Here is a 15,467-nt window from a genome sequence, read left to right as displayed (position 1 = left end):
ATTGAATACACATTTCGAATTAAACTGAATTTCAAGGAATGCTGTGACTTCCATCTTTTCTCTGTGGTGACTTTGAAGTGGAAAAGGGTGGCTGTAACTGAGATTTAAAGAATTGGTCAGATTTTTAAAATACTTATAAAAAATACTTTTTATACTTTTATACAGACTTCGACCTGCTGAATAGAGTGCCGGCAGGGAGTGAAAAAAAAGTTTTTTTTGAGATTGGGGAGAAGATGAACAAGAAGGGGACAAAAACAATTGAAAACTTAACTACAATAAATATGAGTTAAGCTCTAAATCACCTGCACACTGTTAGGTGCCAAGGATACCAGGACAAACCAGAAAACCGTGCCTGTCCTTAATTTTTCTAGAGGAGGAATGGCTAGATACAGAATATAAACAAAATAAATACAAAGTAATTCTTAAGAGGGTGGAATGGGGGGGAAGGGGGGGGGAGAGAAGATGTCAGGAAAAGCCTCCAGAAAATTGAAGAGGAAAAGGAAGAGTTAGAGCTGGAAGGGACTTTATCCGCCCTGTAATCCTGCTGGTCCCGAAACTCCAGGACTCCCGAGTAAACAGTTGACATCGGAACTCCCATCCCGCTCCATTCCCAATCCAGTGCTATGAGATGCAGATGGAACAATTTTAATAAAGAAAATATCAATAATAAAGAATATAAAATAAAGAAGAATAAAGAAAGGATTAAGGAAGAAAAACCTTAGTTCTCCATTTCCTGGGACCTCTCCTTCTCAGATTCCTATCTAAGACCTGCTCATACTTTTGCAAAAAGCTTTGGCTGCAGAGATGCCAGTGAAGAAAAGATACTTGGCTGAAGGCCCTAAGCTACCAGTATATGTGCGTGTGTGTTGGAGTGAGGGGTCTTCCCCCTCCACTCAAATATGTAGGAGGGGGCTTCTATTGGAGTTGTCCCTGGTTTCCTCCCCACACCCCACCCCTCTTTTTTGCATGCCCTTTCTTTAGCCACGCCCCCCTCTGCAGCACACTTCCTCTCCCCCACACCCTGGTCCAGTCCTTTCCCCCACTCCTGTCCCCTCCCCACCCCCCTCAGGCTTTCAGCCACCGAGTAAGCTGCCCAGGCAGGCTCCCCGGGGACTACAATTCCCAGAGTGCCCCGCTCCCGCGCAGGTCGCGGCTGATTGGGCGGGGGGGAATTGTATTTGGAGCTGGACATGTGGTTGCTGCTGCTCCTGGGCTGCTGCTGAACTGTGTGTGTATGTGTGTGTGTGTGTGTGTGTGGGTGTGAGTGTGTGTAAGTGTGTGTGTGTGTAAGTGTGTGCGAGCGGAGAGGGGATCACTCACTCCGCCGGCTATGAGGAGAGGTAAGTGCTCTCTGGACTCTCGGGCTTCCAGGGGGCGAAGTGGGGACTGGCCTGGCCCAGAGCCCCCTCCAGCCCCCTCCCCACCCCCAGCCCCGCATCGCAAAGCAGAGCAAAAGCAATCGAAGCCACCCTGCCCATCCCACCCGCAGCCCCCTCAGGCACGCCTCAGTCCCGGGAGAGTGTGTTCCAGGGCAGGAACTTGCACAGTTTCGTGGAGAGATGCTACACCTGGGGGATGTGCTTGAGAAGATCAGGCATGTGGAAGGTGGAGATGGGGGGGAGGCGTGGAAGAGTTACTTTCACCAACTGATTTTGACAAGACAGAGGTGCCCTTGCAGTCCTATCCCTCCTCCCCCTTATTCAAGGCTCCAGCTGAAAACTCCAAGCTTTATTGGACCGATTCTTATTTGGAGAGTCCTAGCGTCAAGTTTCTTTTTCTTTTCTCCCCCCCTCCCCCATTCTGTCAGTGCAGAAGTCATCTGACTAAAGTTGAGGACCAGTTTTTGTCCCATCATCTTTTTCTCCCTTATCCCACGCCTCCAGTCCCCGGCTCCACTCTTGCCTTCACTGCTTGGCCCCCAACTCCACCCCCATTCCCCCCTGCCCCGCCCCGCCCAGACACTCCCGATTAGGACATCTCTCATTTTCCATCGCGGGGCACTTGGGGCAAAGGGACCATCTCCGACGCCTGGAAGTAGGGTCCCAGTGAACTAAAGTTTGATGGCTTTTGTGGGACAGCTCCGAGGGCTGGAAAGTCTTCTCTGATTTTTTCTGATCTGACCCTTCTCCTGCCTGGGAAAAAGAGTTTTTTAATCAGAGACAGAGAGAGATGAGAGAGTAAGTCACCAATGTCCTTTTCAAAAGTACTTTCCCCTAATTTTTTCTTGACATGGTCCTTCTCCTGTATGGGAAAAGACTTTAATGAGAAAGACAGAGAGACAGAGTCAGAGAGAGAAAGAGAAAGACAGAGCCAGAAAGAGACTGGAGGAGAGACAGAGAGAGACAGGGAGAGAGACAGAGAGAAAGAGAACGACAGAAAGAGTGGAGGAGAGAGAGAGAGAAAGACAGAGAGTAGAAGAGAGACAGAGAGAAAGAGATTGGAGGAGAGAGAGAGAGAAAGACAGACAAAGAGTGGAGGAGAGAAAGACAGAGACAGGGAGAGAGAGTGAAAGAGAGATAGAGAGAAAGAAAGAGAGTGGAGGAGAGAAAAAGACAGAGACAGAAAGAGAAAGCAGGGGGAGAGAGAAAGAGAGTGGAGGAGAGACAGAAAGAGAAAGAGAGAGTGGAGGAGAGAGGGAGAGAGAGAAAGGGGGGGGGGAAGAACTAATGTCCTATACTTTTTACACTGGTGAAAAAAGTTCTTTTTCCATTTAATTCTATACCCAGGCATGCTTCTTATAAACTAACAGGTCCCTGAAATGACTATCAAGACATGAATTATGAGGTGTTAAGGGCTGTGAATGAGTTCTCACTGAGGGTGCAAAGTCTCTCTGCACCCATCACACACACACACACACACACACACACACACACACACTTACACTTGTCCTTCTTCATTTTAAGTACTGGAAGGTTAAGTTGAATATCATGATGGAAGAAATCAGAGGTGGGGTGGGCATGCCATAAGCTATTTGTATCCTGAGATGTCAGCTCATTACCAAAGTTAGAAACCTGCTGATTCAGGAGACCTCAGATTATCTTGATTTAGATTTCCTTTAGCACATTTTAAAAATTATTATTAAATAGAATTTGCTTCCTGTTAATTCAAAACATGTTTTCTTTTTTAAACAAGTGTTGATATATTTTATATGTGTACATCAATAGTTTTCCAATAAATACCCCCCCCCCCCCATCATAGACCCTTCCTATAAACCAAGCCAAACCAAAAACAGCCCAATAGTCTAATGTTGGGAGTCAGAGCACAAATAACTTTTCATTCTAAAAGTTTGCCATTTCTCAACAGAAAGGAAGTGATTTGGAAGTTATATTGGCTATTTTATTGGAGCTGAGTTCTGTTTTTTGGGTTATTTCCATCTGTTTTGTTACAATAATTGCCTAGATATAAATTCATTCTCTAACTAGTTCTTTCTTTTCCTTTCTCCCCTTTGAAATTCATACTTTCTATTGGACTTTTGAAAATAATTTTTTTAACCCAACTGGCAAGACTAGGGAAAAAAAAAAACTTTCTCTGTGTGTGTGTGTGTGTGTGTGTGTGTGTGTGTGTGTGCAGTTTCTAATATCTGAAACTTTATCTCCGTCTCTCTCCCCTGTGAGCAGGTGTGCTGATGAGTGCGCAGAAGTGGGTTGGTCTTTTTTCCCCTTATGGGCACCAGGCTGGGTTTGTGTGAGTTGGAAGGATCAGCCCCATCTCTCATCTGCCAGGATTTAAAGCCCCAATCAAATTCCTACAACCCACTCCAGCTGGATTTAGTTGGAGAAGGTTGGAGGGATCCTGATCCAGGTCGAACCAGTGGCTAAACACTGCTCAAGAGAGAACTTCAGTCTCAGGCAGGTTCAAATAGGGGGCTCAAGACTCCTTACCATTTGGGAGTTCCTGATGCTAAATTATGGTGGGATTTGGGGGAGGGGACAAGAAGGGAAGGGGATAAAGGAGTGTTTCGTAAATGTGATACACTGACAGTTTTCTTTTGAGAACCAGCGACTTCCCCACAGAGGACCATTCTGCAAAAGGTGAGGGGAAAGAAATCTCAGGGCGTTGAAATTCAGGTTGGTGGCCTTTGAAGAGCTCCTGATGGTCTTAGACACTGGCAGAAGGAAAGCAAGTCTGTCCATTTTCTTTGCATGTGATTTTTACCCCCAGGGTCTCTTCAGTGTATAGGAGTAATTCAACCTCTTTTTTCAGGATACTGCCTAATAATACATTTTTTGCCTTCTGAATGTATATCAATGGCAATTCAGCCTAGCCCTAGTCATTTATAATTGCAATGCCTGTGCTTAGGTTGCGTGAGGTGTGTTTATCATGTCTTGGGTGTCATGGGAGGAAAGGATTAAATAGATAGATAGCCAGCACTAATAGTTTCCATTTCTATAACAAGTTCATATTTGTTTCCTCTGCTTGAGTCTGTGATAGCTGCATCCTGCAGGATGGAGGCCAAAGAATCTTTTTTTGGGGGGGCGGGGGGGTGGAGAGCCAGAGAGAAAGAGGAGAGAGGGAAGGAGAGAAAGAAAGAGAGAGACAGACAGAAGGGGAAGAGGGGGGAGGAAGGGAAGGGAAGGGAGAGAGGAAGAGGGAGAGGGACAGAGGAGAAAGAGAGAAGAGAGGTGAGAAAGAGACAGACAGAAGAGAGGAGAGAAAAGAGCAGAGAGTGAGACAGATGAAAGAGAAATTGGGAGGATGGAGAGAGACAGGAAAAAGGGGAGAAAGGGAAGGAGAAAGGGAGAGACAGGGAGGGAGAGAGAGAGAAGAGGAGAGACGGAGAGTGAAGAAGGAGAAAGAGAGTAGAGAAAGGGAGAGGGAGGGAGGGAGGGAGAAGGAGAAAGGGAAAGAGAGAGACAGAGGGGGGAGAGAGAAGGGGAGAGGGGGAAAAGAGAGAGAGGTAGAGAGACAGAAAGAAAAGTAGAAAGGGAGAGGAGAGGGGAGAAAGGGAGAGAGAGACAGTATGGGAGGGAGGGAGACAGGGAGAGAGGCAGAGAGAGAAGGAGAAAGGGGGAGAGAGAGAGCGGAGAGAGGAGAAAGACAGAGACACACAGAGAGGGAGAGGGATGGTGAAAGAGAGAAAGAAGCTTGGCATCTCTAAGAAGACGATGGTGAAAACTTATTACTTTCCTGCATAGTCATGTAAGGGTTTTGCTGACTGACCTGCCCTAGCCATTCCAGCTCGGGAAACTTTGTCCAATGACTAGACTCAAGAAGAGAAAGACCCCTTATTGATAGAAGATTGCACACCCAAGGCTTCCCTAAAGCCCAGACCCCTCACTTGCTTTCTCTCATGTACGGAGGAGCCAGAAACCTCATTTTGGGGTTCAGGGAAACCCTAGCCAAAGAATGCTCTGAGGTTGACATTGAATTGGTTCAGAGTGGGGAGGAAGAGAGGGGGACAAAATGAAACTCATCAATGCCTTGTGTGTGTTCCTTTTCTGGGAGAGGTGCTAGAAGAGACTGCAGTTCCCAGCCTCCTAAGGGGATTCCTCTCCCATCCCAGGGATGCTGCCAGGGGTGGTGAGCCCAAGTGAGCAGGCACCAGGCACGCTGTAGCTTTAAAAAGTCAGCCATGAAACTGAAGGCAGTTGGTGCAGCCCCCGTGTATGAGTCCCAACGTCATGTTGGCTCAGGGCCAGTCTCCTCTTATTTCACTGTGTCAAATTGTGCCTCCTTATTGAATTCCTTTGCCAGCCTACTTTGTGAAAGAAAGCATTGGGGTGTCTTGGGCTGGTATTGATGAGGTTTTTTTTTTTTTTTAATGCTCCGTTTTAGTTGCTTCTAGGTAGGTTTGCTTTTTGACCTTTTTTAAAAAAAAATTCCCCCACCCCCACCCCATGGCAACATAGTGGGGCTGTTTGAATAGCAGCTTCATTGAGAGTGATGCTTTAAAAAAACAAAGCAACAAACCCTCCTTCCCCAGCCGCCCCCATCCCTTCTTTTCTAAAGATGCTTAGAAAATGGTAAATGTAGTTTCCAACTGAAATGAAATCTTTCTGGTGTTGGCAGAACAGTCTGATCTCTTTCAGTCTTTCCTGTATCGAGGAGTATATGTGTGTTAGTAGACCTAGTATGGAATGCATAGAAGAAGCAGAAGTCATTTACTAACTGAAGTTGTGTACGTGTGGTGTGTTTTTGTACTAACATGCATGCAATGGAGAAGACCCCACACTCACAGCGGGATTTACTATCCCACTGGGGGTACAGCAGGGTTCTCCACCTTGGTAGGGTCTTTCTGCTAGCGATAGCACCTTATGAGTCTTCTCTAACAGATTCACATGTCAGATGAGGTGGGACCCCCTACCCAGGGCCCTCCTTCTAGAAGGGCCACCCAAGTATAAAGTGATGGGAGAGGAATTATATTCGAGCAAATAGCTCCACTGCAGAAGAGAGAAAAGTATCTTTCTGGGACAGTTTCTAGCTGTTTTACTCTTTTTTTTTTTCTTAATTGGCCCATTGCTACGAGCCTTATAAAGTTGTTGTGGTCAATTGAGTGGATGAGCCCCCTTACCCACAGTCTTGCTGAGGACTCACTGACATTTTTATGGGCTCCCAACTCCCTCCTCAGCATGGCTATTTCACAAATAGTCACTTGAAGCTTTCATGATGAATATGTGAAGAAGGGAATATTTGCTGAAAGAAGCTTGAGGGGACTTTTTTTTTTTTGCTTTGGTAGGAGAGGGATGGATGTTGAAGGAACCCCTGGGGGGCAGTGAAAAGCATTTATAGTGAATTAAAATACCAGAATGCCAGGGAAAGGGGGGATGGGAAGAGGGAAGATCCCAGTTGCTGCTGTTTCTCCTTAGTTGGACTTGCTGATGAGTTCTCTGCAGTGTTGGCCTTAGTACGCACATTATGAAGCCTGCACCCATGAGCATGGCATATATTTGTATGATTTGTTCACTAGAAGTCTGCCAAGGTCTAAAGCAAGGAATGCCATTCCATCTGGAAGCACCAATAAGCAGTGTCACCTCTCTGCTGGAGTTGAATCAGCTTCCTTCAATTTTTGAAGGAAATGGGAATTTTCATAAATACATCAATTAGTATGAAGTTTATTCTCACAGCAGATGACAATTTGATATTTCTGCTACCGAATAAATGCGGAGATTCCTTGCTTTCTAGGTATTAACACAAGATTATTGTTGTTTTTTTTTCCCTCTCCTCCTTCCCTCTATCTTCTCTCTCCTCCCTGCCAACTTTGTTGATTAGTTGCTGGAATAAGAGAAGACCAAGATCGAGGCCTTCCAATGTACTCGGTTGATGTGGAAAACAAGGAAAATGGCTCTCTTGGTGTCCAAAAGTAAGTGAGTGACTCCTGGATTTTGGGTCCAGCTGTGCCAACAGCAGAGGGATGGTTAGGATTTCCCTTATTGGTGCCTCCTGCACAGTGTCCAGAAAGCACATTGCCCTGGATGGCTTAATTGGCTTTCCAACTGGCTCCACTTTCAGTTGGCCCCTCCATATTCCAGCCCCAAGACAAGAGATGCTCCAGATTTATTAAAATGGGCTTGTAGCATGGGGCATGAAGGCACAAAGATTGCTGGAGGATTTCAGCCCTAATAGCCTGCATATCAAGACATAAGCATATTGTCCAAGGAAGCTGTGCAGGAATAGCCCAGTTGGGAAGACTGATAGGATGGGGGTCAAGAGAGAGGGATCGAGAAATGGAATGAGGAGAGGAAGGGCGTCTTAGTTGTTATGAAACAAGGAACCCTTCTTAACTCTCTGAGCTGAGTGTATGGTCATGGGGGGGGGGGGGGCGAAGAAAAAAAGCCACAGAAGGAATTCTTTAAAAGATTCATGGTTTGTTTGTCTGAAATTCATCAAGAATATAAAGACCTGTCAATGGAGGACCCCCTGTTTTACTTCGCACTTTGAAAATTTACAATCTGGCTCCAAACTACCTTTCTAGGCTTCCCCCCCCCCCCCCCCATATTACTGTCCACACATTCTATGCTCCAACCAAACTGGTCTATTTCCTATTCCTCACACAGGTCATTTCATCTCCTTTCTCCATGCCTCTGCCTAGGTCATACTCCCCTGCCTCGAATGTACTCTCTCCTCATCTCTGCCTCTTAGAATCCCTCATTTCCTTCAAGGCTCAACTCAAAATACCACCTTCCCCCATGAGATCCTTCCTGATCCCCCAGCTGATAATGGCCCCTCCAAAATCCACGGGATCCTAGCTGTAGAGCTGAAGGGACCTCAGAGGCCATCTAGTCCAGCCCCCTCCTTTGACAGGTGAGGTAACTGAGGACCGCAGGGCTAAGTGATTTGTCCAAGGCCACAGAGGTGAGTGATAGAGATGGGAATGGAATCCAGGTTGCTTGTTTTTCCTCTATGTGTTATATTTTCTTTTGTACATGTTGTTGTTTCCCCTTGACAAAAATGCAAGCTTTTGGAGGACAGGAACTGTTTTTTGTTTGTTTTTTACATTGCTTGGCACAGTGTCTACCCATAGTAAGTGTTTAAAAAATATCTGTTGATTGGTTAAAAGCATTTGTTATTTTCTTGTCTCGTATGTTAAACTCCTGTATTTCTTGTATATTTCTTGTGGTAGACACACACACACACACACACACACACACACACACACACACACGTAATTTAATATATATATATAGTATTACCTGATATACTCTAAAATCTCCAAGATGGGAGGATTTGAAGGTTGTGTTTACGGTTATGGTTAACTAGACTGAATATCTTCATTTAGAAATTAAACCGAAGGGGCAGTCAGGCTTCTGCTATGCTGTTGACAGTAAGCTGCAGGAGGGTGGCCTTGATTTCATTTCTTTCCCTTGTGGATTCTGTTAAAAACTGCCCTTGAGTTGAAGCTTCAGAGAAGCATAATTAAATGTAATAGAAGCTGTGACTTCTAAATAAAGACACAGTGTGTGCCACAGATGTCTAGATAGAAGGCACATTAGACTCCACAGAGAAGTTACCCCATAAAAATAAACCTAAAATGCTGTTTTTTTCAGCACCCCATTCCTATATTTTCCAGTGAAACCCTCCCTCTCACTCCTTCCTTTGATAACAGACACAGGAAGGTTAGAAAGAGGAGTACAAACACATACAACTTTGACTTCAAAGACTGGAACATAACTAAAGACTCACCAGTGTCCCAAAAGGAAGAATTTAGCTATTTCCTTTGGGAATAACTAGGGGTCCCTACTCAAAAGGCCTGAGGTCAGAGTAGCATCATGGGCCCCTGTCAAGGGGCATAGACTTTTTTTTTTTTAAACCTTTTCTTTCTGTTTTAGTAAGTAACAACTCTTAAGATGGAAGGTCAAATGGAGTTAAGTGACTTGCCCAGGGTCATTGACACTGACACAGACTTTTTAGGGTCTCTAATTGCTCAAGGCTATGGAACTAGTCCATCTGTTTTTATTTTTATTTTTGCCATCTAAAGAGAGGTACAAAAAATAAAATGTGACTGAAGTTATCAAGGGGATACTTGTGCTCCCCTAATCAATATGGTACCCTTAATTTCTTACCTAAATAATTATAACATATGATATAGTCTAAGCCCTCTTTGAAATTACTTTGAAGGGCAATTTTAGTGTAATAGAAACCAGCTAACATACAGTCAAAGGCCAAATCCCTGGGTCCTCCAACTAGAAGGGTCTCAGACGTCATCTTCTCTAACTTACATCTGAGAAAGAATGACAAGTGGTCATCCAGGCTAAACATTCTTCATTGGACTCAAAGAGCTCAAAGCTCTTCACCATTCTGACCTTCCTAAAATATGGTGCCAGGGACTAAACACACTATTTTTGTGGTTAGAGGCAAGTCTGTCTATTGTCTGCCTCATAGGATTTGAGGTCTAGAATTGAATGAGGCCTCAGAAGCCATCTAGTTTACTAATTTTACAGCTGAGGAAACTGAGACCCAAGATGGTTTAAGTGACTTATCCACGTTTACACAGATAGCATCAGAGGCAAGATTTGAACCAGGAGCTCTGACTTACAAGACAGGGCATGAGTCTGGGGAATCCTGTATATCCTTTCTCTGGATAATCTGTTTAGATGCATAAAGTAAAATATATAAGATGGCAAAGGAAACCAATTATATTCAAATATTTTGATATTAACATATGTATACATATATGTGTTTTCTGTAACTTTTTGTAAAAAAATTGTCTTATATATCATATAGTATATATTTCATATAGCTTGAATTTTATGATATATTATATTGTGTATATATATGTGTATATACATTTATTTTCATATTATGTTATATATTAACTATTAAATATAAATTTATGTATATATATGTACACACACATATATACATAAGTAAAAATCATTTTTTTACAAAAAGTTCACAGATCCCAGGTGAAGAGACCCTATTTTGTGTGGATAACCTAGCCACAGACATGACTACATAGATGATTTAGTCTAACCCTCACTTAAACTAGAGTCTCTTTTACATCCTCTCTGGCCTTAAGTGGTCATTTAGCCCTTGCTAGATAACCTTCTGTCATGGAGAACCTGCCACCTACCCAGGCAGCCCGTTCATTGCATTCTGACACAGTTATGTCAGAAAGTTTTTTTCCTTTCATCAAAACTCAGTTTCTTCCCATTGTACCTAATTTTGCTTGCCGAAACCAAGGCAGAATAATATTTTATTAACATAATAAAGACAATCGCTATCACGCCCCCACAAACCCCATCTCTGGCTGCTGGTTCCCCCAAATCCCCCCAAACCATCTCCAGTTCCTTGGCAGGGTTTCTAGGCCTCCCACTCTCCTAGTTGCCCTATGATGGACATACTCCAGTTTGTCGATGTCCTTTGAACAGTGGGGCCCACTGAACATAACACTAGGATACGTCATACTAGAAATACTATTTCCCTTCTGTTGGACATTTTACCTCCCTAAGTGTGGCCCTGAGATTGCTCAAATTATTACTTTCTTCTGCCATTTATTATATGCCTACCTAGTCTTGATGTATTAATTAGCAAGAATGGGAGGAATACTTGAACTCATCCTAAAATGATACGGTTGATAAATTTTATGCAGAATTTCATGGGTTATAAAACTTCAGCAAGTACTTTGAGCTGAGCGTTGCTTTTTATCCCTGCATGTAATAGTCATGAGGAAGCATCCCTGAATTCATAGTTCTGAATTTTTTGTAGTAAGTTGAGACCCAGCTTCACCAGCATCTATGAAGAACCTACTATATACCAGGTACTCCAATGGATCCAGGAACTTATAGAGTCAGAAGCTCCCATGGATGCCATCCATCCCTGCCTGACTACTCTGTGCAGCTCTGACCCATGTTTTCTTATAAGTTTGTCCCAGAGGGTCTACCCAATGCACTGGAGCTCTTCTTTACTTAATCTCGACTCTGTGAGGATACTGGTCCATTGTGCCCATCTGTTATAACCACTCCCCCCCATGACCTATCCATCTTCTTCTCTTCTTAGTGTACAATTAATTCCTTGTAGATATCTTTTACTCTTGTTCTTCTTCATTGAAGTCTTCATTAAAAACATTCGTGTTTTTAACTCTTCAGAGACAGTTCCATCTCATATTTCACTAGCACCTAGAACTACCAGTAGAATGGGCTTTAAAAAAGATAGGCCTTGGCTTTCAAGGGAAGTTTGGGGTTTTGGGGTTTCATGAAGGCAATAGTCTGCTTTCTTCTTGCTCAAAACTGTGGGCCCAATTCATTAACTGTCCTTTTTGACCTTGTTATATATGGTCATGCTCTTTGAGTAATACATAATATTCAGGTTAAAATCTAAATGATAGACATTTTTCACCCACTTGCTCTTTTCAGTGTTGATGATTAGGCCAGACTCCTTTAAGTGGATTACAGTTTTCTTCCTGAAGACTCCATAATGTTCTGAGAATTGATGTAATCAGGATAATGTCACTGACAAAAAGGAATACCTAGAAGACCTTACTATCCATTGGGAAGAGGTACTTATTATTAAATTGGGGAGAGGCAAGTAGATGACTCAGTGGATAGAGAGTCCAGCCTGGAGATGGGAAATACTGGGTTCAAATCTGGCCTCGGACACTTCCTAGCAATGTGACCCTGGGCAAGTCACTTAACCCCAGTTGCCTAGATCTTACCTCTCTTCTACCTCAGAACCAATACTTAATATGAATTTTAAGACTTAATATGGATTTCTAAGCCTTTGAAAACAAAGCATTCTAATGGGGAGAAAACATGTCCATCAATAGGCATATGCAAATTATATATGAAGTAAATACAAATTAATTTTTTTTTAAGTGGGGAGGTATTAGCAACTCCGGCTATCAGAAAAAGCTTCATACAGAAAGTAGCTCTTGAGCTGAGTCTCAAACTTGACCAAGGATACTAAGAATTGGAGGTGAGAAGGAAATGCTTTTCAGGCATGAGGAAAGGCCATTAATAGGAAGAGAGACAGGAGAAAGAGTACTGTATATGAGAAATGGTAAGGGGACTTCTGGCCAAGACGGCTTTCTTAATGGGAGCAGACCACCTAGCTTCCACATACCAACTTTGGCAAAATCATAAAGTTCACAACAGATCAAAAAATGATGAAGAAAACTATTGAAAGTCATTAGATTCTGAAAACATTGGCTTAAAAAAAATCCTGGACACTAATTTCAAGACTCTTAAATGAAAATTACCAGATCTTTTAGAACCAGACAAAGTAAAGATGGAAAGAATCTCCTGACCACTTCCTGAAAGCATTCTCCAAAAGAAAACTCCAAGGAGTATCATTGCCAAAATCGAAACCCCCTAAACCAAAGTAAAATACTGTAAACATCTAGGAGGAAAAAAAATAGTTTTAGTACCTAGGACCATAGTCAGTATGTGTAACCATGATCAAGCCTCTTAACTTGCTACCTGCCTCAGTTTCCCCATCTTTAAAATGGAGATACTAATAGCACTTAATTGCCCAGGGTGGTAGGGAGGATCACATGAGGCTTCAAAACACAATATAAATGCTATTTTCATTATTATAAATACTATTTTTCTCATCATCATTCTTCTTCTCCCTCCACCCCCAATTTAGTTGCAATGAGGGGATAGAGGGTTCGCAACTGCGTTGTTCCCCAGTGCTTTGAAAACAGACATTCCCACTCTAATGTTCGTGACTTGTGACAATATTCCTCCGCTTTCCGATTTTCTTGTTTTCCTCCTGAGTCAAAAGCAAGAGTTTGCACCCCACCCTCTTCCTTGAAATATTACTGGCGGGTTTCTCTATGATGGGACAAAAGGTACAAATTGCAGCCTCTTTCCCGCCTTCTTTTTCTGGATAAATTGCCTCCGCGCCTTCTTCTGAGTCTCCTGTGGAAGATCCCCTCGGGGCCCAGAAGCGCCTCCCTCTCCCAGGTTCTGAGCTAACCTAAAGTCTCTCAGCTCAGCCGGCCATGCCTTGTCCTGCTTCCGGGCTCAAAGTGTGTCCTTCCTGGCTTCTTTCTGCAACTTCGCGTGAGTAAGCCCTAGTTCCCTGTGGGCTCCAGCCCCCCTCAGCCCGCCGTCGTGAGCTTCCTCCTTCGCCTCTGCAATGACTTGTCCTTCTGTTTTTCTCCAAGTTCGCTGTGTGTCATCCTTCGCAACCACCCAGCCTCTTCAAGGAAGGATGTGGCTGTTTAAGGAGCTGGGCTTTGGGGGAAGAGAGCCACCGGAAGCCACCGTGCCCTTTTCCAAAAGGGATCCGGCCTCCTGGTTCTGGAACCACCTCACAGTCCGTTTGCGGCGCCTCTTATATAGGGTGTCCCAAAAGTCTAAGTGCAGTTTTAAGATTATCAAAGCCTAAAACTGGACCAAGGCTTTTGGGACAACCTATATGTTTCCGTTGTACTGACTCCGGGGAAGTCCTGTTCGCGAGTTGGAGCCCGCTTGCCATCGTGGGTACCGATGCCTGGTGTGCAGGGTGTCCCAAAAGTCTTAGTGCAGTATTAAGAACTCCTAGCCTATAACTGCACTAAGACTTTTGGGACAACCTCTACATTGACGTCGCCTTCGTTGACAGAGAGTCCCCTTACGCCCTGGGACCAACCAGCTTCCGGTCTGTAGTGCCGGTGATGTGTGGCACGTGGAGGGGAGGGGCATCACCTGATCATCTGAATGGCAAACAAAATGGAAGATGAGCACGTGGGACTGGGAGCCCATTGAGTTACCGCTTTGTGCTAAAATACACTTTTTGGTTGTTGTTTTTGTTCCCCAACCCCTAACCTCCTACCCCCACCAATGAGGAAACTCCCTTTATAGGTACCAATTCACACTGGATCTGTGACCCCCAGAGTCTTTGGGCAGTTTCCTCCATTGATGAAAGATTAAATGGTTTAGCCTGTACATGCTAGAAGTGGGATTTGAACCCAACTCCTGACAAGTGAGGTCTTGCTCTCTTTGGTATTGGATAGACCTTCTCAAAGCAGACCTGTGGGTATAGGAATATGGATGCAAGTCTGCATCTCTGTATATAATAGAGTTTTATACATCTCTACAGTTGATAAAAGAATAACAAGGAAAGTGGGTTCATTACAGCAGTGTTCAAGAGGATGATTTTTTAATAACAATAATGGCAATTTTCTGGATTATGCATATATTGTCACTCAAATCCTATTTCCCTATTATTCATTCTTGTAATAGTGTAATTCTTGTAATATTCTTGTAATATTCATTCTTGTAATATTTTAAAAATGAAAACCCCAAATCCTATACCCCCATAAACCAGTGAAAAGTCATGTTTTCTTCTAGAGTTCTACTCCCACAGTTCTTTCTCTGGATGTGGATAGCATTCTTCCTCATAAGTCCCTCAGAGTTTTCCTGGATCATTGCAGTGCTTTATTATAGCAATTTTTAAAAGGTTCCCATTTTAGAATATTTCTTAGTATTTCTGATGAGATGTTCTTTTTCCCCATTGATCTTAATAAATATTCATTCCCAGAGAGGGTCATTTCTTCCTGTTATTTTTCAGTTGTGTCCATTCTTTGAGACCCCATTTGAGGTTTCTTGGCTTTTTCTTTTCTTTTTCTTTGTTTTTTTTTAATTTTTATTTTATTCCAATAGCAAATTTAAACATGTTTTCCAAAGTTACATGATTCATGATTCGCCTTCCCCTCTTCTCTCTCCCCCTCCTGGAGTTGACAAGGAATTCCACTGGGTTATACATGTATTATCACTATTTGAGATTTTCTTGGCATAGACCAGAGTGGTTTGCCATTTCCTTCTAAACTAGCTCATTTTATGGAGGAGGAAACTGAGGCAAATAGAGTGAAGTGACTTGTCCCAGTCACATCTGAGGCCAGTTTTGAACTCTGGAAGATGAGTCTTCTTGATGCCAGGTCTATCCACTGCCACCACCTTGGTGCTTCATTGAAATCATGGTTAAAAAAAAAACAAAAACAACCCCAATTAAAACAAAAACAAGCCAATAGCAAAATGAATAGGGAAAGTGTCTCATTTGAACATCTGGGGTCTAGACAAGCCATGGCTTTCTTCCTCAGTTTC

General features: G+C 43.4%; 1 protein-coding gene and 1 non-coding gene across 3 annotated transcripts in view; both read left to right on the top strand.

Annotated features, from left to right (window-relative positions):
- Positions 1 to 1,198: 1,198 nt before the first annotated feature.
- SAMD13 (sterile alpha motif domain containing 13) overlaps positions 1,199 to 15,467 on the top strand; it is a 52,337-nt gene continuing 38,068 nt past the window's right edge. Inside the window, exons 1-2 of one of the 2 annotated variants that reach the window (XM_056815419.1) lie at positions 1,199 to 1,340; positions 7,210 to 7,300. In XM_056815419.1, the coding sequence (XP_056671397.1) occupies positions 1,331 to 1,340; positions 7,210 to 7,300 (101 nt within the window). In that variant the 5' untranslated portion in view covers positions 1,199 to 1,330. Of the gene's footprint in view, positions 1,341 to 5,585; positions 5,786 to 7,209; positions 7,301 to 15,467 lie in introns of those variants that run through there. The other variant, XM_056815420.1, reaches the window with a different exon arrangement.
- MIR7262B (microRNA mir-7262b) lies at positions 13,733 to 13,790 on the top strand. Its single transcript, NR_127480.1, has one exon. It is a non-coding gene; the product is annotated as a microRNA mir-7262b (primary transcript).

This window comes from Monodelphis domestica, chromosome 2 (assembly GCF_027887165.1).
Source record: "Monodelphis domestica isolate mMonDom1 chromosome 2, mMonDom1.pri, whole genome shotgun sequence".
Taxonomy (NCBI): domain Eukaryota; kingdom Metazoa; phylum Chordata; class Mammalia; order Didelphimorphia; family Didelphidae; genus Monodelphis; species Monodelphis domestica.
This window is presented reverse-complemented; position numbering and strand designations above follow the sequence as displayed.